This window comes from Euwallacea fornicatus, chromosome 4 (assembly GCF_040115645.1).
Source record: "Euwallacea fornicatus isolate EFF26 chromosome 4, ASM4011564v1, whole genome shotgun sequence".
Lineage (NCBI taxonomy): Eukaryota > Metazoa > Arthropoda > Insecta > Coleoptera > Curculionidae > Euwallacea > Euwallacea fornicatus.
This window is the reverse complement of record NC_089544.1, coordinates 4,525,102-4,549,690: the sequence shown is the minus strand read 5'-3', so window position 1 is coordinate 4,549,690 and position 24,589 is coordinate 4,525,102. Positions and strand designations below refer to the sequence as shown.

At 34.1% G+C, this 24,589-nt stretch overlaps 1 protein-coding gene across 7 annotated transcripts in view; it reads right to left on the bottom strand.

The window, feature by feature from the left end:
• Positions 1–24,589, bottom strand: part of tkv (thickveins) — a 93,009-nt gene that overhangs the window by 29,226 nt on the left and 39,194 nt on the right. For 2 of the 7 annotated variants that reach the window (XM_066281841.1, XM_066281844.1), the window contains exon 1: positions 7,801–8,017. The exons of 3 other annotated variants lie outside the window; for them this stretch is intronic. Coding sequence is in view for 3 of the 4 variants with exons in the window: in XM_066281844.1 (XP_066137941.1) it covers positions 7,801–7,831 (31 nt within the window). In the remaining variant the exon portion in view is untranslated. Of the gene's footprint in view, positions 1–2,955; positions 3,403–7,800; positions 8,018–8,695; positions 8,738–24,589 lie in introns of those variants that run through there. 2 more of the 7 variants (XM_066281839.1, XM_066281843.1) reach the window with 2 other exon arrangements.

Below are 24,589 nucleotides of genomic sequence, written 5' to 3'. Positions count from 1 at the left end.
ACATAAATGGAATTTCAAAATCGAGCCCAAAAGTAACGTAAATGAAGCATTTGCATTAAATTTAATTTCATAGTGTTTTTACAAACTTGAAAATTCTAAAAACAAAATCGTGGAAAAACTAAGTGGTAACAAAAAACAAGAAAATATATAAAACAGTCAAAATAAATCTTAAATTCGACATAACACATTCAGGTCGATCCAAGTTATTTTATAAGTACAGAGTTCAAAAAAATTTTGGGGGGGCGGGGGATTAAGATTTAAAACGCAATTCTAAAAAAAGAATGCAAATGACGTACAAAATTAGGGTCCCACGAATTCGTCAATTTTTTACACGTTTCATCATTATTCCTTAGGAAAAAGCTTGATTTTTCCGATCCTGCTTTTTAAATTCCTCTATTCCTAATTTTTCAAATACCTCTCATACACCAACGCAAATTCAGAAACACTTTGCGTTCATATTTATGGTGTTGAATTTTCCCAGAAGTTGAGTTCAGTACCACTTAAGTTCCATTTGTTTTGCTTTAATTTACATACATAGAAATGATAATAGATACGGCAAACAAATATATTTATGAATAGATTATTATCGAATCTTTATTCAGTTTCAATGGTCTAATCCAAATTGCTAAGGATTTTTCAACGACGTAGTGGATCCTTTGTTGACAGGCATATGATTTGACATCGTCAGTAGCTTGGTGATTATCAAATAACACTTTATCTGAATTAAATTTAAAATATGATAAACTCATAAAACGTGGAGATGTTTATTTACCAAGCCAGATTGAGGAATTCACAAATAATAAATATCGATGAACATCATTCAAACACTAAATCCATTCTCTAGACATAAAAAATAACGCGTAGATGTATAGGATGTTTTGACGTATATTTGTGCCTACATACTTCATATTTAGAAGCTTCGTTTTATCACAAAATCCACACAAAAATTTAATAAAATAACGAATTCTATTTACAATAGAACTGGAATAACCCAGTTAGACGTTTCAATACATCATGTCCCACCCTCTTATACGTCGGTCTGGAGAGTCATATTTTAAAAATACAAGGGCGTAAAACCATTAGTAAAAGGAATAGAGGGTAGAAATTGCTTAGCGAAGAACGATTTGTCGAATAGCAATGTGCTTAGGGGAGAAATATCTTAATTTCCGACGAGAGAAACTGGAAAATCGTTAAATCCCTGATTTTTGGCAGCGCATGCTATAAATAAAGTAAATATTGTAATTTGTGAGTGCCATGAGCAATAACCTCGCAAATAATGACAAAAAAAATTATGGATCATTAAATTTGCAAAAACTCAAAATGGTTAGTTGGTAAGTTAATAAAAACCCTAATTAGCGCTCAAGCATATATGAACATTCCAGGATAGCGTAAACTGTCTTGATGGTTTATTAATGAATTTTAGTTCGATGATTACATTGCAAGCAGCCTTGAGCCTTGCGTCAGTGTGTTGATAATTGTTACAGTTTCACGATATCAATCTCTTTAATGTACTTAGATCACAACGAGCATGCTTGTGATGGATTTTAATCCCTAGAACTCAGAGAGAGAGACCTATTGAGCCAGTAAGTATATAATAAGGAAACAGACAAACAAATCATAAACTAGACGACATATACTTAAACAATATTTACAAAAATTATCAACACTGCTCGTAAACCCGAAATGTGACTGATACATTTGTTTGGCAAGATAAGGAATTATCTTTAAGGAACGACCTTCTTTCAAAAGACTTAATTCTTGTCACTTACTTAGATATATTATAAATTGCCTAGTTAAGCGTTTGATATTTATTTTAGACTTATGATAAGGTAAGATTCGGTATGGAATCCTTAAAATGACATTTTAAACTTCGTAAAATTGTCTATTAGAAATTGTTGGAAATGGAAAATCAGGTAAATTGGGAAACACTGCCCTTTTGGGAACCTATTTGTGGTTGCCAGTTAGCTGAATTCACAAATACTCACGAAGAAAAAATACGATTACGTAAATTTCGATTTTCTTTTTAATCGCTTATGAAAAAAACACGTTTTCAAAGTCAAATATAGATTTTTAAGTGGCATCCATATCCAATGGGACGACACTACATATATTACATTGCGAAAGGTGGAAAGTGCGAAAATTTCTACTTTTTTCCCCACTAATAATTTTTTGACCTGATATGAACAGTGGTGCAACAATTTCTTCATCGCAATTTTTTTAAATTTGAACCGAAGCTACGACCGGCAGCTTAAGCTCTAGTTTTTGCACTCGAAGTAATTAAAAATACTTCGCAAGAACTGCATTCATCCACATATTTTTATTAAGTTCAAAAACAGAGTCCGAGAAACATCCTTCGTGAATGGAGAACCCGCTAAAGAGCATCGTTAAGTAACCATAATTAGAGCAGTGCCTGGATTAGAGCCATACGGTATTGAATTCGCCGCTTCATATTGTTGAAATATTGCATTTTACATCCTTTTAAACTAGATTATAGTTTCCTGCATTGCTTCTGTTGTAATGGCATTTTAGAGCGTGTTTTAAAGAAATGCGATTTTCTCAGATATAGATGACACAGCTTTGAAAATTTCTCGCCATATTTTCATTAAGAACCTATGTCCAAACAATTTCGAAAGCACATAGGCGTGTAGAAATGATTTAATAATTTTTTTTAGAGGCATGGTTAGTTTAACGGACTTTCAGAGGTTTTAAAAATAATTATCCGATTATCATTCCCGGGTTTTACATAGCCGCTAAAACCCCTGATGGTAAGTGCTTGAAAATAAATCAATTACCGTTCTACCAATTACACTTTGATTCCTCGAAATTCTTAGTGACGAGCACGACCAACTCAGAAAACATATATGTATTTTTTTTTTGAAGGTCGACATAGTTCAAATAGGAACAGGCAGATAACGAAACGAGATCAAACAACAAATAATAAAAATAAAGTCTCACCTTGTTTCTTTCTCAACTTTTTTCCTCTGGCCATGTCGCTTCTCGGCACATAAATATCCAAAAATTTACCATAAATACTATAAGATCACAGGATTATATTCTAAGTTGTACTCTAGTAGCGCCCTTAGTGGAAGACATATCACTAGTATCACAGTTTGAAAATTTTCTTAGCGAATTAACAGCAGTCTGTGTATTTCTACTCAAGTCTTACAGTTTAGCTTTTAACCAAAACCCATGAAAAAGATATTTTGCCTCTGTCGTAACACCCCGTAGCACAGCATTTGCACCTTCGTACGTTTGACGCTCCCGTGTTAACGAAATTATTTTACGTAAAACGTTTACGAGCGCGTGCGACTGTACGACTTACGTACGCGACGGCAACGTAACAACTGGGGAACTCTCAGCAAGATTACAGGTTGTTATAGTAGTTGGTGTAAAAAATACAGGCGGCAATACACCGACAGATCGACTCGGACATGGGAGTTTGCTGCAGACTACAGACACTCCTCGAGTTCCGAGTGGGGACACTGTTGTCCGTCTAGTCCGAGTACGACAGGAAGACATATGGACGGAACCATACCAAGTTGGACATAAAACGTGTGAAAATATAATGATCGTCCGGTATTGATTAGCTAGTTTAAAGCTAGCGAAGACACCAAGATGATATAGCAAATTAACATCATGGGAATATTATTAATCAGCTAGCACAGCTCGTCGTCAATCAGTCGACGTCTCATAGTCACACTTTCGGCCCAATTATTGTTTTTTTTTTCTGTTTAAGTAATTGACTTTACAGTAATCCAAATTGCGGGATACGTTATTACTGATAATTGATCTTTAGTAATTAGATATATTTAGATTAATTGGAAAAAGTAATGGGGTGATAATTGCGATTTGTGAGAGCCATTTTATACGCGGTAAGTGCAGAGAAGTGTTGGAAATTTGGAGCCCACATCATCATAAATTATATATAAAACCGTTTTATGTGATTTTAAATTTTTTTAAAATATATGTTCATTGCAAAAAGTTTCTTGCCGGTCTGAAAATTTGTTATCAATTTTAATTGTTGCTTTTAATAAAAATCAAAAACTCCATTTCCGCCAACCGATAATAGACACAAACTCTCACCATTTCAAACAAATCCTTCAGGTTTTTGATATGTAGGATATTCAAGTTATTTAAATTTTAATATTTGCCTGAAACTTCCTATGTTTTATTATTTAGTTTAAATTTGAAATTTAGTCTGTGAGTTACTTTTTATTGTGCACACAAGCCGACATATCAGCAGGGTTTTACCGTTGTCCACAGGCAGATTTTTAGAACAGGCCACATTTTATCGACAAAAACGTTCCTATGCACGGCTAATTTTGCATACACATAAAAAAAAATGTGAAAATAGCATGCTGACTCAGGTATATCTGATAATAACGTGAAAGCTGAGAAACCTGCGACAAAATGCAAAAGGTAGAAAGATTAAAAACTATGGATAGAATATAGAAGTTTGAGAGTGAATGACGTGAATGACTAACCACTGATGGTACACTAGAGAGAGGTCCGCTCTATAAGTCTCGAAGCACGGTGACATGTCGATTTGTGTTATGAATGTTTTTGAAATAAAAAAAAACTTGTAAGAATTCTAGATAAAACACTAAAGAATGTTTTTCATTTCAACACTCAATTCATGCGAAACGAAGCATGACCCAATATACAGGGTGTCCCGGAAATAATGACACAAACGAGGATTGGACACTAGAGGTTGAAAATAGAGCGATACAACTTAAATTGTCTTATACAAAATTATTACACATCAAAAAGGTGTTGTGCAAAGAAACTCACATTTCTACCCATTTTCGAGATATTTTCAATTAAGTTATTGGGGGAATTGCCAAGGATTTATGAACACCATCAATTAACTGCTTGCATTCCGACAAAGGTTATTAAAACAATAAAATGCCGGGCGCCATTTTTGACATTTTTAGTGACGAACAATATATTTCATTAGTGTGATAAGTAAATTCTGTTATTCTTTGTTCGAAAGCCTTGACAAAGTGAATTCACCAATATTGAGATGAGAAATATGGCCATGTTTATGCGTAAATAAATTTTAGAAGTCGTCGCGCTGCTGAAAGGTACCTGAAACTTTATTCCAATAATAGATAACCAGATCATCGAACTTTCAAATAACTACAACAAACTGAGTGAGGCTGATTCGTGTCGTTTACAACACGATTATGGAAGATCAAAAATTCTCACTTCTGATCAAGAAGAAGAAATCCTCGTCCGATAACTGGAGAATCCAGGGACTAGAATTAAATGTATTTCCGAAGCGACTGAGATCACCGAATCGTCAAATTCTAAAATTCTGCGAAAAAAGGAGCTGTTTCCATAACATTTTACGCTTGCTCAAAATTTGTTGCCAAGGGATTTTTAACTCAAAAATTTAATAAAATATTGTTCACCAACGAGGCAACAGTTACAAGGTCAGGTATATTTAATTGGAGAAACAGCTATTCTTACAACACAGAAAATCCTCATTTAATGACAAAACATCACCTTCGACATGAATTTTTACTTAATGATGCGATTTTTCCACCAGTTGAATGGGTTCCTCTAGAACGATGTTCTTCTAGCCTTAAGATAATATTATTGATTTGCACTAGATAGTGCTCCCTCTCATTAGCCTATACGCATAAGGAAGTTTTTGAATCTTAATATTCCACATCGATGAATTGGTCGGGGTAGTGAATATGTGTCTCCACCAAGATCTCCCGGCGCAAACCCATTAGATTTGGTTTGGGGAGATTTTTTACATGTACCTCTGGATAACAGCTTACCACCCCGTGTTTCCTAGTTATTGCAAGTTTTGGTAGAAGTTAATATATAATTCATGAACAGCTAACGTCCAATGTCTAGGCTTCACCATTCTTAAATGTAGATAAATGTATAGAAAATCAGCTAAATCTCCCACATATTACAGACCAAAAACAGAATATTACAAGGAAATATGACTGCAATAGATCATTGTATTAAATGAGAATATATTATTGCAACTTTAAGAATCAAGATATTATATTCATATCCGCATATTTCTGAGAAAATTGTTAACTAAATATAATGAAAGCACATAGATAGACATGACGCACCCGATGATGCCTTGTTTATTGTTAATCATACCAAGCTTGAATGAAATGAATGATGGCAAAACCTTCTACATTTCTATGTTTATGTTACCATAAATCGTTTTTAATTTCACAACTTCCGTTCAAATATCGTCCGCACAAAATTATCAATATATAAATAGTCGATCAGTCAGAGGTCGGTACTGTAAAAACCGTAAGTACTTGATATAATTCCGTTTCAAATCGCTCACTGATCAGAACCCCAAGACAAAGAAAAGAAATACTTGTACCATCACTAAAGTGCTTAAAAAACGAAGAATCGACCATTGGTTTTTATAGAATGTCGATTCTTCGAGATGGAACGGTTGCTCGCCGAGTCGGTATCAAAAAACCGCTCAACTTATCTCAAGTTGTGGTCGAACCTCTTGTTTGACACGAAGATATTTAATTTGGAGACACTGACGGTGCGATAGCCGGACCACAAAACGGCCAATAGTCAGTATTAAAGGATATCGCCGATAATGATTCCATGAAGAGACAATTTACACCTTCAACAATAAAAATTATTATTAGTAAAAAATGGGATTTTTGCTTAAGGAAATATTTTTCTGCCGGAAGAGTACAACATATGAATTTCACAGTGCACAAAAGGAAACGATTTCTGTTAAAAATGAAATGTGTGTAAAAGATTTAAAAAAATGGAATTTTTGTAACCTGAAGTGAGTTTAATGTGGCAAATGCAAGAATGAAGAAACATATTAAGAAAAGTTGTTTTTAATCATTATCTAACGCCCTAAGAGAGTTGGGCAGTGACCAAATAAGTAAGCCACTAGATTTTCTGATCGCTAATAGCCGTGTTTATAATTGAAAAAATATATATTTTTTTAATTTCCAACAAAACTTACAAAACACTCCGTGTATTATTAATAAATGACCTCCGACTTTTGCTTATAGCAATAACGCTTTCCCTGGTCCAACTGTCTCTTCTGTTTTAATATGTAAATTTCGCCATCTAACACCCTGTACAACTTCAATCAACGACAATACATCTATCAACGCTCCCGTTAAATCAAGTAAAGAAGAAAATAATGCGTGTAATACATAATTGTCACATTGCCACATATATAATCTGTTAATCGCTCCAAGTTTTCATATAAAATTCCGGTCGGCGCCACTAAGATTAAACAATAATACATGATGAAAAGCGTACAGTTGCTAAAGTTGAACGAACATCGGAATCGGCACTACAAGACCAAAACAAATTTTGAAATGCAAGTGCAGACAACACATTAAAGGTGAAATATTTACTTTGTTACTTGTTACGCAACAGTAGTGATTGAAAATGTGCAATACACGTCTAAGTCGATGAACCATACCATAGGAAAGGTAAGAATACCTACTATAGCAATTCTAATCTGCCTACAACTGCTTTGTCCGAATTCGGACAGCTCAGGTGTTCGTACACCTGGGAAAGTGACCAACAAAGGCGAATTTAATAATAGAATAGATATGGTATTGTGGAGCAGATCTTTTTTTGAATAATAGGCTTTGGGCCTACAGGTAAAAATGGTACAATAATATAAAGAAATAGCTGATCGCCCAAGGAAAAGAGCCATCGAAAAGGTCGGAAGAAACTTTGAAGACTCGTAGATAGCCCAATCTTGAACTGTGATTTTACATTATCATCAATGCAATTTACCACACTTTCGCCGAAATTTGAACTAACCTTCGTATACCTCCTTCCTTCCCTCAATCATTCCTCAAAGCCCACTCGTGCAGCACCCACAAATCGCCACCACACTGATCGAAAAAGTAGCTGTCAAGAGATTATTTTCGAAATAGTTTTTAAAATACTAAATTAAATAAAACATTTTAATTACTCCATGACACGTTATAGTTTAAATAAAACACTCGCACATACAGACCCGTATGAGATCATTTGCTAAACTAAATGAGATATTGAGCGAAGCAATAAGAAAATGTTCTGTTAATTGTGACTAGGTTTGTGTCGCAATAAAATGTAAAATTGGAGTCACATCTCGGTATAAAATAGTATTTTTATACCAGCAAACAAAAATATTGAAACAAGGGATTTGTCTATTTTATTTCACGCTTTGGATTGCCAACAGTTGTCGTATAAAATAAGGATAGAATAAATATCGCCATAAAAATGTGAAAAACAACCAGCTATATCATTCAAACTAAATAGATATGTGATTAGGCACACACCTAAATTTGCCCACTTAGTGTAATGATGTGCATAAATATAAATTGCTGACTGAACTTTCACTACCAATTACAAAATTATCATTCACTCTTATTGAACACGGGATTTACGGTAGGTACTGCCTCAGTGATTTGCATCCCATGATGTAAATGTACCCAAACAAGTAAATATCTGAATTCATGTATATTACAAGTAAACCGATCGAATATAAATAAACAATGTGTTGTCGCCATTAATAGTTGCTGTTTGAACTTGACATTTTATTATACGTAAGAACATGTATGAGAGGCGACTATAGACTTAATTCATTGATTTATATAGATAGCTCGCAATTCAGAATGAAGCAGGTTGCTCGTATTTGTTTATTTACTTACAAGTAACGCTGTTTACTTACAATAAAATTCCACCTTACTATTCTCATACAAAATAACCCATCCCGTCTCTGTCAATAAATAAAATATAAAAAAGCACTATCCTTTTAGATTTAGAATCGAATACTGAGAAACCCATACATAATATCGTCCAGCATTTCGGGGTACAAAGCAACACAACAAAGGCACATCTGGCCATCCTACATCACACCTCACAAAGGCCCTACCTTACTGGATTTTGACCCATACGGACTGGTATCCGAAGGACTATCCCACCCGAGACATGGTTTTGTAGCCTAACACGTTCTAGTGGTTCTCGGTCGGAACCCACTGAGAAAAGCCATAAGTTATTCTAACCAAGACAGGTCGCTTTTGTATGATTTGATTCCCCGGTCTTCTCATAATCGGATTTAAAAGTTTTTTTTATTTTTTTTATTGGACTATAAGTCGCGACGTAATTTATTTTCTGTTATTGTACAAATTGTCTGGCTCATTGTGTGCCCGATTTTGGGGATCGAATTAATCATCATTAGGTGCAATTTGCTTCGGTCTACAAGATTTTTGATGGTTAGAGTTAACACCGACGCGATTAAAATAAAAATGAGGACAATAGCAGAAGGAGAACAAGTTTTTCTAATACCGGGAACCCGATTGTACCTGCTGCTGCAGCAATTACTTTACCATTTGCTACGTAGGTTCTCCTAAGGGAACTATGACGCAGAAAATTCTTAATAGGATTCGGTAACATGATGCTTACTCAGCTTTGCAGTAAAACCTTGGTTCATTGCCACTTTCACGTTACTAAAAATTATTTTAAACCACAATCTTTTACAATAATGCTGAAAGGATATTCAGAAAATTATTTGTAATCTCCTCTTCCTGATTTATCAAAATTCGAAGCTGAATCAACAAAATTTCATCCCTTTGCACCGCGTATTTTACACCATCTCCCGATATTCGCGCGAGCTTGAAACCCTTTGAAATTTGCACTAGAACTTTACTGGCTTAGATGTGTAACTTGATTTTTTTTTAAAAATAAGATAACGACTCAAAATATGATTTTTTTCTATAGTCTAAATGTAAGTTTCATTCAAATTCGAATCGAAATTAAATATATAACACGAGCGCACCTTAATAGTCACTCATTGGTGGACAAGTCATAAATTAGGCTTAAGTATAACATGAAATTCCTTAGAAATTATGACTAATTGATCAACGCCATCATTATTATAGGCTAGCAAAGATGCAAGGCCGCGGAAACTTTAAATCACCAGTTACATCACTGGCAAGTACGACCACTTCAATGTAGCATGATGAGAAAATTATTATTCATTGACTGTTTTACTCATGTTTTACTATAAATTCTCAGGCCTAGTAATGGCCCCATACAAAATCAAAACTCTCGTCTTTATTCTTATAACAAAGTACTAAATTTGAGTTTTAAACCTATAATTAGTGGCTTATATGCTTAATCGGATCCTTCGGAGATAGCCCATAACAAACCAACTGTGTCCAGAATTAGCAACTTGCAGCATGTCCCAGTTTTATGTTTATTGTCACTGATATTCTTGTTGTAATCCAAAAACCGTTTATCAGATGAAGCGAGCAACGATTTTTTACTCCAATAACTGGATATATTTCCCTCATATTCTGTTAAGTAATGGCATTTTATAATCAAACAAAAGTTTTTTTAAACTTGCCTTACAGGTTTTTAAAACTGTGTCACGTTTAGAAAAAACCTGTCTCCTACTTAAGTCTAGTAATTACTTATTATTTCACTAACGCTTTCATGTTCAATATTAATACCGGTGCTCAACGAGTATAAATTAACAAGTTTAGTGTGTCGAAGACATGGTTCTTTTATTTAAATAAATACGAATTGTATTCGAAAATTTGTTTACACCTAATTTAGAAGAAATGCCAACATAAGAATATTAATAAATCGTGCGATTAAACTCGAACATTTATTATTTCTGTGTTCTACATTTTAACATACAAAACATGCACTATACCGAGTTAAGCAATGCGATATTAATAATATTTTACTCGAATCCTTCACGTTATAATAAACATCAATTGCAAAACCAATTATGTCTTTAGAGTCAGCACTTGAACAGTAGTTCTTTTGAGAATAAATCCAATCGTCAATCAGTGTAGACAAAATCAATTAATCTTTTACGTTCTACCAGCATGTGCCCAGACTATATTATTAATTTTATTAATTGTCATAGAGGAAGGGTAATAAGTTGCTAATAGTGCCGTTATATTGTAATTAGTAGCAGTACTAGTACCATTTGTTAAAGAATTAATGATAGCCGATTTTAAGTTGACCGATGGCACCAGATTATCGCTGATGGCATTTCAATGACTGTAAGGGGAAAATAGATTGACTTTAATAATTCATTTAAGTTCTTTTTTATTTTTCTAGTTTTAAATGAAGAAATGTATGACAAAATCTTAAACTGAAGAGCCCCCATTCAACCTTTCTACTTAATAAAAAAGTAAATATTTCCGTTGAAATAACATAAGTTATCATAACTTGTTTTTCATTTGCCTTGTACAAATTGGTATAAAAATTTACGGATCCGAGGATTTTTCCGAGGTACTAATATTTGAACTTTTAATTAATTTATTCCAAGTTCTTTAAGCTCTCACGGCATAAGCTTTTGCGGACCAACATTCATCTTAACTATTTCTTACATCACTGTGGGAAATCTGTGCAGAGCTGTTGTCTTATTGAATCGCTTTGAATGAAGAGTGGAAGAAATATTAACGAAAAACGTTCACTCCGGAACCTTACAAACACCTCACGCAATAAGTTATGAATGGTCAACATTTTTTAATGTCTGGGCAAATGCAATTCCCAGGGCAATACATGGGAGCTTCCTACCAATTCCCCACCGATAATTAGTCAGAAAAACCATACTGGTACTTCTAGATAGATACTCGGCACCGTCCCATTGACGCGACGTTGTGTAACAGTAGTAGATGGTACCATCATTGATGCCAGTTTACGTTGTAAACTGGCGGTCAAGACGATGACAATATGACAGTTAAATCAATGTAATTTTACCTACTTATCGTATGCAGGCGGAGCTTATCATTTAATCAATAAATGAGATGTCTCAGTAAACTGCTATGTAATACACGATACATTATTTCTAGGAATCATTCAGTTCGCCCAACTTTCACGATCATTCATGCTTGTGTCTACTCATAGGTGAAGCTTCGCTAACAGAGCGTAAAGTGTAAACACATTTTGAGAATTTTATTTATAATGTTCGTGAAAACTAGAAAATCTTCGGCAAAAGGTCACTAATAAAACTTTTTTCTTTTCCCATCTTAGAAATATTGGATTGCTCTGTTTGCGTTAATGAGAAAAATTTGCAAAGAAAAAATTTACAAATACTACCTATCAGGGACTATATGCAGAATTTAATTGACTAAAAGGCTTATTTTTTGCGTGAAGTAGTTTAAAAATGGAAATTTGTAAGAACCCGCTGCGGTCAATCCACTAGTTGCAATTAATTATTATAGATAGATGGAGAATTAAGTTGATGATAAATAGTCACAAAATAAAGTCTTTGACTATAACTCATTTATCAAAACCAAATCTTTTTTTGTTTAATTTCTTCAATTATTTTGTAATTACAATATTTATGCACAATCTCATTCGCTATCTATCTGTAATAATGAACTGCAACTAATTGGACGGTCCCAAAGTGGATTTGCTTACAAATTTCCAACTTGCAATTTTATTACTTGACATTCATAAAAATTCCAAACTTGATCACTAATCATCGAATCTTGCACACTGTTCAATGACTGCTTGATCATCAGGCAGTCATTGAAAGTGATAATTTTCACACGGTTTTTCAGAGAAAGAAGATTCCTTAGCTAAACATCATTTCCCTTTTCTTAGTTAACATCATATAAGATTTTAGTTGCTAATTTAGAACGGGTTTTCCATTGCGATCGATACGACTGACAGTTTCTCACAGACCACAGGAAGTCGTTGGTTATACGAGCCACTATATTTATGATAAGTTAGAAAATTATTGTTGGCGGATTTATAATCCTGGTACATAAATTAAATTTCTCATCCATCAATCAAGGACAATTTTTTGTATAAAAGTTTTATAATAGGTTGTTTAAATTATTCGTCTTTTTTATTTAATGCCAATTTTACTAAAATGGTTTATAAAGTATACCAACAAGGATGATGGCTCACCTGACCATAATTTCCAAGGCGGCCTACCTGGAAAATATGAAAAATATCTTATTTATCAACAATATTTCTTGGTAGAAGACAATCGCTAGCAATTAGATCAATATCACCGAGATTTCTGTATCTAGTACTCCTGATGCACTTTGCCTCACGTTAGAATTAATAATATACGACTTTTAGTAAAACCGAACTTAAGCCATGATTCACCAACTCGGTCTCAAAGGTCGCAAATTGTTGATTTTTCCAGAAAATTTATGTACAATTTAGTAACTCATATTTCAATAGGTGTCCAACATTCAATTGATATCAACACTTTCCAGTCGTTTTTTTTTTCAAATAAAGGAAACGTTAAGGGGTTTCAGTACAATATCTTGAGTTTTTCTTACATTTTTTTGTTTCCAAAAATGCAAGTATTTTGGCTTTATTGAAGAAAAAATAGAAATTACATATTCAAATTAGCAAAGTTCCATGTTTGTTTTCATCATTTCTTTAGAGTTTCCTGTTACGTTAGCTTCACAAATTTCTGAAAATAACACCAATTTATTTTTTATAATGGATCACCTTTTACATTACTGGCCTATTAGATGCATCTTTTCAAGCTGACTCTATAGAAATAAAATAAATAAGGTGGATATTATCTCTCGTTTTGCAAACCAATTTTTGTCCTATAGAAAACCAATCCAGCAAAATGTTCTGGGTAAAAAAAGGGTTTATTTCTAAAGAAAAAATTATAGTACGTTCACACTCATATTTGTGATATTTAAAATGATCGTAACAGGTTTTGCACTAAGTAGCGGTAAGGGACTTATAACGAGAGAGTGATGACGTAGAAACCTTCTTTACCATTTTGCGAAATATTTTATTAAATTTTTAGAAAATACACATTTTTAGTTATTATTTCAATTCAACAAATTTTTAAATTTATGTCATCATTGTTTGAACATCGAAACCATAAAATGAGTGGTGGATGACTCAAAATCGGTACTATTTATTTGGAGGCACTCTCGAATGTGCTGCAGTCGACGGAACATAAAATGTGAAGAAGCTTATCTCGACACGTCTTTGATAAATATTATGAATACGTACATTTTTATGTTTTTTCCACGAAACTGAGTTATATAAAGTTTACTGTACTATTTACATATAGCAAAATTTCACATGTACTTGTCTGTCTTGTAGGATCATACATAAGTTTACACGACGAAATGAGACGAAAATGGCCTCTAGATAGATTCTTGAAAAAAAACCCTTAGACTTTTCATGTATTAGACTCGCGCGAGCGCAATGCGCACCAGGCGTTACGGTTCACGCCATGATAAATTAACGCGCGATAATCCGCTGCGACCTTCGCTTAAAATATATCGCCAGATTTTATTTCGGACACAATCGGTTCAAAATCGTCGCTCATACGGTCCAACATGGTCGAGAAGTTACGAGCACAATACAATAAGATCTGGTATGTTTATCGGGAATTATAGATCGCATACATGCCCACTGTTGAGCCCAACAATACATTTCAAATGCTTCTAAATCAAGATTATGGGAGAAAGTCTTATTAGACAAGGTGGATCAGACGCACAAAAGTTAAAAACCTGTTGGCTATTCTAGATACACCTAAACCAAAATAGTCGCCAGCAGGAACTGAAAAGTAAATCGGGAACCTAGTTGGCGCTCTGTAAAAATAGTCTAAATTCACCTGTGCCAACTAGAAATTAAGGTCAATCTCCATATCAACATAGTAAGGTAGAGCGTCTTAATTCAGATCCGCTTAAAAGATGATCTTATTAGCTATTGGAGAAAGATAAAAATAATAAAAATTTGTTAGAAATTTCACAAAATTTTATGTTTTCTGTGTAGAGCACATTTAGACACCATAAATCTATTGCTAATAATTAACAGCTGAACAGTGACAAATTCTTTTTCATCCCATATAAGAGATTCTAAATTCTACTTTTTAGCTCATTTTTTTTTCTAGAAGCTATTAAATGTTAAGCTGACACGCCATGAGTGATACGGAGGTGATTTAACTATGTATTTATAATTCAGAAAACTTTATATGTAATTTAGATGAACGAGTTCTGTTTTATTAAATGTGAAGAAAAAAGTAACAGCAACTACTTGAAAATGAATAATTCATACGTAGACGTATTTCGAATATGAAGCGAATGGTAAATTATGCATATTATGTAATAATTATTGCTATGATGTGAATTTAATGTAACGTTTTGTGTGGTCATTTTCTAAGCTATGTCAAATTGGAAACATTGAAATGCATAACGCCCTGACAAACTTTAACGGATTAAAGAAGAAAAAATATGTTTTCAAATATTTATACGCGGTTGCAACTTTAGCTGTTTCCAAGAGGAAAAATAAAATTCCAGAGTTTTAAGTGCAGACTCGTCGATCTTGATAGCGAACTCTGCAACATTCGCAAACGTCATCTGCCCTGGTAGATTCAAAGCTGATTAGCTTGCAACGTTGCTAACTAAAGTATAAACTATAACGACGACACTTTTATTTTGTTTTATTACAATCGGGGAGAAAACAGGAGGTTTGCATATCAGATTTCGCGTTATGTTAATATGCAATGTGAACGAACTAAAATGAGCTGTGCACAATTAATACTATCATTTAAATACATTATACTGCATATATAAAAAATAATATGTTTTGTTCGTGATGCTATGTAAATTTTGAGAACTGCAGAGACTTTTTCGTTTTGCATGTGATCCTTCAATAGGATATTTATTCTGTATGGTGAATGTCTTAACAATTATCACCCGACACATGGCAATTAAATAATTATCAAATTTTTATCTGACAACTCAAAGACTATTTAATAACAGAATAATTCCAACGGCTCAAAGTATACTCGCATCGATCCAAGGCATAACAGACCTAAAACCACCCCTATTAAAATTCCTACATCTGGAAGCCATTTCGTCAATATGGGACTAATATTTCTTGTGGGACCGTTTCGTAAACATAAAATGCTATTTAGGGCTTCAATTTAGAAGCCCTCAATGTGTCGTACAAGTGAGGTTTTATTGCTTAATTTGGACAAAGCTGGGTAGGATGCTCGGTGTTGTTTCTTCGCAAACCGAAACCCATAAAATAAAAAAAAAAGAACCCTAAACGGAACAAATTACTTTGAGGTACAACGAAAGCTGTAATGATCCATATTCTATACACATGCAGACGTAGATTTACTTATTATCAAACTCATAATGCACGTGTACTGCGTTGGTTAAATAAGAAGCTACTGCATTTACCCGGGAAGAAATGAATATGAGGCCTGAACTACAAATCAAAGAAATTGGAGACAAGTATTAAGTATATAAAAATATAAAGACACAAAGCATCTGTAAACCTCAAAATGTGACACACATGCTTTGCATCAAAACTGGCGCAATACTAAAATTTCGCTCGATTTCAAAGTCACTTTTTTGCCGGACAGTAATTCGATTTTAATAAATATTTGACCACAAACAGTGGCTCAGTAAAATTATCAGTTACCCCCTGTTACCCCCTCCTGTCCCCAGACATTATACTTCGCGATTTTTAACTTTCGAGATATGTAAAAAATTAGGTGTACGAGATTGATCTTCCTGTAGATGCAATATTTAGAAGAGAGAGTCAGAGATATACAGGGTGTCCCACAAGTGTTTCATTATATTTCAGTGGGTAATAGTACATTGAAAAATAATATGACTCCCTATATAAATCATATTCCAATAATGCTTCATTAAGAAGATACAGGGTGTTAAACTTTACTTAAAAAATCTAACTTTTATTGATATATTCAAAACCGTTTGAGATATGTAAGTGAAATTTGGCATGTTTTGAGAGTTAATGTAGACGCATTTATTTATGCAAAAGGGCTATTTTTCGTTTCACCAGTGACGTGCGTACGGACACCTCTCAGCACATTTTTAAAGAAAAACATGGTGCGCCACTGCTTTTTATCAAAATAAAATTTATTTTTAGAAGTTTAATTTCATTTAGAAGAAAAATGCTCACTTGACTCTTTTTCGTCCGACGTATCGTTTGCCAGTAAAAAATTGAATACCGTCTATATGCACGATATTCTCTAAATGGTTTTAATAATATTAAGTTTGTTTTAAATATTATTAATTTGCTATAACATTATAGAAATTGTTCAAATTGGTGGCCATTTTGTTCAATACATAATTGAGCTCGCCTGTTCATTGATACTCTGATACGTTGAAATATTCCAGGTGTGTTTTAAGTTTAACACCCTGTATCTTCTTAATGAAGCATTATTGGAATATGGTTTATATAGGGAGTCATATTATTTTTCAATGTACTATTACCCACTGAAATATAACGAAACACTTGTGGGACACCCTGTATATTGAGGAGTCCAAATGGAATCTACAGTGGCTGAGTAACTAATCCAGCCTTACGGAGCACTGTCAGAGCTATAATCATACAAAACTAAATGCCGTCGACATTTTCCCATTCCACCATTTTGCCCGGTCTTACAGTTCTTAAGATATCTATATATCTAAGTCCCCAATTTGGGCGGCAGTGTATAGAGTCCCTTGATGGTTGTCACACAATTTTCGTTACATACGTTAAACCAGAATATTTATACCCCATTAAGACTGAAAATCTACGAGTTGAATGGGCTGATTGGAATTATTGTACGCATCTGCTCTGCCTCGTTTGCGTCCAAGCAGATTAGGAAGTACAATGGGAATTCTCTTCTCTCTATAGTCCCATTACACAGATTTTTTCAATTTCATCCTTGGTTTACGTATTTGGGAAGATGTCTCCACAAGGTAAACGCCTGGCCTGAATACATGAATACCCAATGTTAAGATAGGTACTCTTACGGTAGAGTACATTTTATTGAAACAGAGACGTATTAAGGGAAGTCAAATACTTTTATATTTTCTATAAATATTTAAAAGTTAACTTCTCCGCACAAACTGCTTTTGCTACAATTTTAGTCAGCCTGCCCTGGGATCTACGTACACAGGAATCGACGGTAAGAAATTCAACAGGATAAGATCAGCTAATCATTAGCGTTCAAAGGGTTGTTATGGTTGCGTAGACTGAGGATGGACTTGAAAATGGGCCTGAGCGTGTGTTCTTCGTGTGATGCAAATTCAAGTAAATTATAAATGACTAGACCAGGCTATTTAAGAGACAATTCATGTTTATATATCAATATAAAAGCAACTCGCTGACTACCTACTTGTTCCGAGAAATTGTACATTGGTTATAAACTATAATGCTATTGAAACATGAAAGTTTGTATCTACATTAATCATTTTTATTTCGCAAAATGTTTTGTGTTGGTTTTGCTTAATTGGTGTATATAATGAATATTACCGCATCTGTGTAATTTGAACTGAACTGAACACTGAACCGAGATGCGCACTGAACTTGAAAGTTGTAACGAATGATCTTTCTTCTGACTCTGAAGACAAGCTGCTCATCAGGACTCGTAGATGATAGAATCTAAAGGATCTGAAGTACACCCGCATCGATGTGTGGATAAAATTCTTATAACTTCGATTATCTTTTATTTAAATTCACTATTCACTGTTAGGATCTCGAAAATGGTAAAATATGCGAATTAGCTTGAGGAAGATATTGTATATTTTAATGTCCAAGAAAACTACGGTTTAAACTATAGAAAATGCCGACTTATTCCGGAAATATTCAAAACAATACAACATTTGCTGAAATTGTTTTCACTTGTTTATTGGCTTATTTTAAGGTTGTTCTTAAAATAAATTTCACTTCTTCACATATACATTTTCTTCTCTAGAGTACGGTGCCATAAGACTTCTAATGCGACTTTTCGATCATTGGAACCGATCCGATATGTATTTCTATGTAATTTAACGCTAAGTAGTTCTCACGGTATTAAAAAAAATTGAAATGTGAAACATTTGATTATTTGCGAATGTCTCCGGAAGTATTTAGGGTTTTTCCACCTTAAATCGGTTTATCAGTTAGCATTAAACCGTGCATGGTTGCCTTAATTTAACCGATCCTGCATCTCTAATGGTTTAGAAAATATCCCTGCATTTCCGCGAATTTTTACCATGCTGCATATGTCCTGTGACAATTGGCGATTTTTCGAGTCAGGTTTTTGTTGCAACGCTCTGTGGTATAAGTCATATAATGAACCATAATTCTCACATACTAATCCGTCTCTGGTAAACATTCATAGCCAATAAGGCAATACAAAAGTACAATGCAAGAAATCGAGACGGCCATACTGCAGAAAAACCAGCAAACTTATGGTCTTCCATAAACAGCCTGCATATATTTTCAACATCGTGAGATGGACATAGGTGGAGAATTTATTGTGGAACCTGATAAGAGACCGTGTGAGTCTCTCCTAGATGGTTGATGTAATTGTGTGTATGTCTACTATTAGGGATGTCGAAAACAAAGTATGAAAGTATATTGCGCAATTATCTGCGACGTCTTGAGATGTGTGAAAAAAAAAATGTTATAAAACCCGATTCTACGAAATGCATCAAATAACTCAGGTCAGCAACTGAAGTGTTAGCGAACAAGCACCGGTCAATAAAATGATCCACAGAACTACTTAGTATTAACCGCAAACCAGTGATACAGGTTTAAGTTAGTATACATAACATAATTGTATATGGTTTTAGCCGCTTGTTGGCAACAGAAGAAAAACTTAAACATCATTGTGAAATCGACTTTTTGAAGTAACATTGTTTGCTGAGAAAAAGCAACTAATCCACGAAATGCAGATATGAACGGCATATTTGTAAGCAAACCGCTAGGAAATTCGCTTTGGCAGATGCTTTTGTTACCGTGTGATGTATGTACCTATTTGAATTGTTAAGTTACATTTACATTCATTATATTTACACAAAGTTATAACAAACACGTTTCCGTTTTTGCTTTCCTACACTTCGAAGTGAAAGTAATTGTACTGCGTGACATAGAAAAGAGAACATCCCGTAAAAATGGTTTTATTTAAATAATTTTTTGTATGAATGTTTCTTACGCCAAATCAAATGCTTCATTAAAAAATTGAACAAATTTAGTTGGTAAAAACTAAAAAAAAAAATTATAATTTGTCGTTTCTCCGCGGTGCGTTGTATATTTCTGTACACGTTTAGGTATAGATCTAATTAGGTGATTGACGTCCTCTTGGGGGATCTCATTCCAGGTTAACTGGACAGCGTGACGTAGCGCCGCTGGGGTTCGTAGGGGATGAGGTTATTTATGCAACTTTCTATTTATAATATCTCATACATATTCAATCGCGGAGAGGTTTGGAGGTCGAGGTGGCCAACGTAGCAAATTGAGTGCATTTTGTTGAAAGAAGTCTACAGTCCCTCTAGCAATATGCGGTCGTGCATTGTCTTGCTGGAACACTGGATTAACAAGTTTCCAGATGAGGTATGAGATGAGGTTGCAGGACTTCCTATATGTATCGTTGGGCTGTCTCCAATGAAAACTAAAGGTGACCTACTACTATATGCAATAACACCCCAACAGTCTGATGGATGTGCCTCTGTATTGTAAATTGAGCATTCCGTCTTTCATCTCGTCTCCTTCTTACTCTTGCCCGACCATTATGCATATCCAAACAGATTCTGGATTCCTCACTAAACACGATATTAAATATTCCAGATTCCAATGTATTCGATCTCTGAACCACTGCAGTTGATTTTGTGAGGGGTAACACAAAATGGGGACAGTAGGAAATCAGTCCAAAATTTCTTATTCGGTGGTAAATGGTTCGAATTCTAATAGGCCTTCCAACTTCAGCGAACCACTGATCCGTCAGCCTCCTCGACGAAAGGAACTTATTTCTTAGGGCCATAGTTCGAAGGCGGCGATCTTGGCTTTCTGTAGTTCTTCGAGATCATCCAGTACCTCTCCTTCTGCCTGTTTGCTCCTCTTGGAACCATGCCTGACACCATTTCACTATAGTATTTACACTACGGTTGAATCTAGTGACAATTTCCTTAAATGACCAAGCAGCCTCTCGTAGGCCCACTATTCGATCTCTCTTAAACTCGCTCAATTGATGAAAATTTCGCTGCACTCGGCGTCTGGGCATATTTGATTAATCAAAAAACCCTTGCTAAGCACGCTATACACCGACAAATGATATTTTGCAGTCATACTGTTGATATTTTATCGCAATTTTTATAGTAAAAAAAATGATAAAATTCCTGATAACTCATAAATACATTGATAAACATGGCTGAAAATTTACTCGTTTTTTGTGTTCCCATATACCGTGCACAAACGTGCATACCAAAAATAATTTAAATAAAACAATTTTTAAGGAGTGTACTCTTTTCTATGTTACGCAGTATATAATAAATGTTGGAGCTATTAGAGAAGTGTACATTTGATTGAGGGGATTACCAGAGACGCAAATGTGCGACAGAATTTACATATCTAAAGCCAATTCCCTCTTCGTATTTTTACCTTGTCCCATCATCATTGTCAATACATTGTACCCATCTTCACCTTGTCAAAGCTTGTATTATAACAATCGATTGATAAACTGATCATGAAGGCAAATTTTCATGTGAAAAAATATGGACTTAAACCACGAGACAACATAAAGGCAAATCTCATATACCTACGCACATTCTCCACCTTAATGTCAACCTATGCACGTCCATTTGTAAATAGAAATATGTAGATGTTTGAAATTGAAATTTTCATAGCAGCCAGGCAGTCAGGTGTGTGTGCCCACTTAATTTACACTTCTTTCAGTTGCTTAACCTGTAAACTTGTTTGTTTACTGCCCAAACACTCGGAAAAAAGAAACAATGAGGTGCATGTGCCGCGCTCATGCCATCAAATTTTGTTGGCAGTTGAAAAACACATGTTTTGAATTAAAAAAATTATTGTCCAAAGAAAAATCCCCTAGCACTAACGTTTCACATACAGTATGACTCGGCTATAACGAACAGTTGGTCATAACAAACGAAAAAAAAATCCCGTTCAAGTTCATATAAAAATAATGTATTTTTATTTGGTTATGATAAACTTGGACATAACGAACACTCGGTTATCACATATCATATCGAAAGGGTATGGCGAAAAGACCAGCATTGTCAGATTTTGATAGTTTTCAAATTATTGGTGCTATCTTATAAAGAACAATCGAATTGATATGCATACAAGAAAGAGTGTGCTGAGTTATTACTATAAATTTAAATTGCAAGATGGAAGAGAACAGGGATTGTCCTAGGGTGTGTTTCATCTAGCTCAAAAATTTGTCTGGAGGATATACAGTTGTAGACAAAAGTATGGAATATGTTATATCCATAATAGTTTCATATCAAAACAGTTGATTATTAAAAATTAAACATATACAAAAACCCAAGTATATATTTAACAATATTATAAACAAAAACAATTAAGTTCATTTTTACAAATATAAAAAAAATAAAAACAATAAATTATGCTGGACAAAAGAATTGAATACTTTCTAAAATCCATTATAATAAGTACAAAACTTTAAGTAAACTAATATTTTATGACATATTCTTTCGAGTAGATAACAGCCTGATATCGACGGTGCACAAACCGGTTAAATTTTCACAAATGGAAAAAGGAATCTTCAACCATCTCGAATTTTTCGTTTTAAGAGTTTCTAAGGATGCTCAATCGGATTAAGATCCGGCGACTGAGACGGCCATTCTAATATGGGGATGTTATTATCAATCAGCCAATTTTTTACTAATCGAGATAAATGTTTAGGGTGGTTTTCCAGCCGGAAACGCCAAAGTAAAGACATATCTTCATCAGGAAATGGCAGTATATGGGTTTCAAGGATGGCTTTGCATTGAAACTGATCTATAATTCCCTCAATTTTGACTAATGGTCCAACATCGGGTCTAGAAAAACATCCCCTTACCATTATGCTACCACCACCATGTTTCACTGTTGGTTTATGAGAGTTGAGATCCAACCTAGTTCCCACAGGTCGACGAACATAACTTTTCCCATTAGAATTAAAAATATGAACTTTAGTTTCATCACTGAAAAGAAGAGCACTCCACTTTGAAGATGACCAAAGCAAATGTTCCTGAACAAATTTAGTTCTAGCTTCTCTGTTCTTAGAAATTAAGAGCTTTTTCACTGCAATCCTTCCTACTAATCCCATTTCGCACAACGGATGACGTACAGTGCGATCGCCCACATTGACGTCACTATTTTTAGTGATTTCTCGCTATATAATCCTGGAGGACTTACCAGGACATCCAGATGATATTTTGTAAATCTGTCGATCGGTAATGGCATTCGTTCTTCTCGAACTTCTTAGTTTTAAACTGTCTTTTACATCCCCATAAGTGTCAAATTTTCTTAAAATTTTAGACACAGCCCTTTAACTGATTTTTAAGGTCTTTGCAATCTCTTTTTAGTTGTCGCCATCGCGTCACATTTGGACTATTGAATTTCGAAAATCTTCCGAAAAATACTTTTTCTTGGCATATTTCGTTTAAAATATACCACACACAATCGGACTGAATAACTGATAATACCCGCATAAAATCAACACTACATAATGTTCCATATTTTTGTCCAAGAAAAAAATTGTTTTTACCAACAACTTTATTAAAAACGTTCCTAAGACAGATATTGTACGGGAAATTTAGGAACATACTTTTATTTTATCAACGAACTTTAAAGACGAAAACAAAAATGATCAACAAGAAAATGTTGTTCCAAAAAATGTTCCATACTTTTGTCTAAAACTGTATCTTGTTTTTTCCTTATATCCTTCATTTATTATATTCTGGAGGTTTGAGCTCGGCTATAACGAATCGTCCGGAGATACTGCTATAAGCCAGTTGTTGAAAGTTTAAACGAGTGGGGTAACCAGCATATTTCTGCTTTGGAAGAAATTTACTTAAATAAATATGAATTGATTGATGAACACGTGGAAGTTGGTGAATTTTCTATTGATATTGACATTGTTCAAATAACTGCCAATGATCGATATAAAAACGGTTCAAGTGATGAGTAAGATGTTGCAAAAATGATGAAAATTAAATTCCTACAGCTGATGAGGTCCTTTTTACTTTGAAGGTCATAGGACATTATGCACAAATGGTATATCCAAAAAATAAAAACTTTTTAAATGCGACAGATCCTTTGCAAAATAAAATAACGCAAGGGATATTGAAAAACCGCAAGGTGCAGCCAAATTAAGGATTTCTTTTCCACTAAAATGTGATTTTATTTAAGATATTTTTTGTTTTTTTTTCTATTTTAAAATATGTTTGTTTACTAGAACGAAAAATTGTATCATTTGGCGTTTGGTTAAAACAGAATCTTTGAATGAACACATCTTTTTCCGCGGTCGCCTATAATGAACGATAGACAGTGTCCCCCGAAGGTTAGTTATAGAGGAGTTCTGCTGTATCTACATAACGAAATACAAAAAGTACTCAAGAAACACATAATAAGGTCTTTAACAACTATTTTATAGGGTGGAAAATGATTAAATGTATAATTACAGTGAAGTCCCAATAAAATCTGGGAAACTTTAACCGTAAGATTTCCAATTTCGTTCGTTGCCCAGTTTTACCTGATTTTGTGTAGCTTTTCATAAAACCAGCAATCAAAGATAAATATTTACGAGTTGATTTAAATAAATTATGTCTTTGCAGTAAATCACGGGTCATGA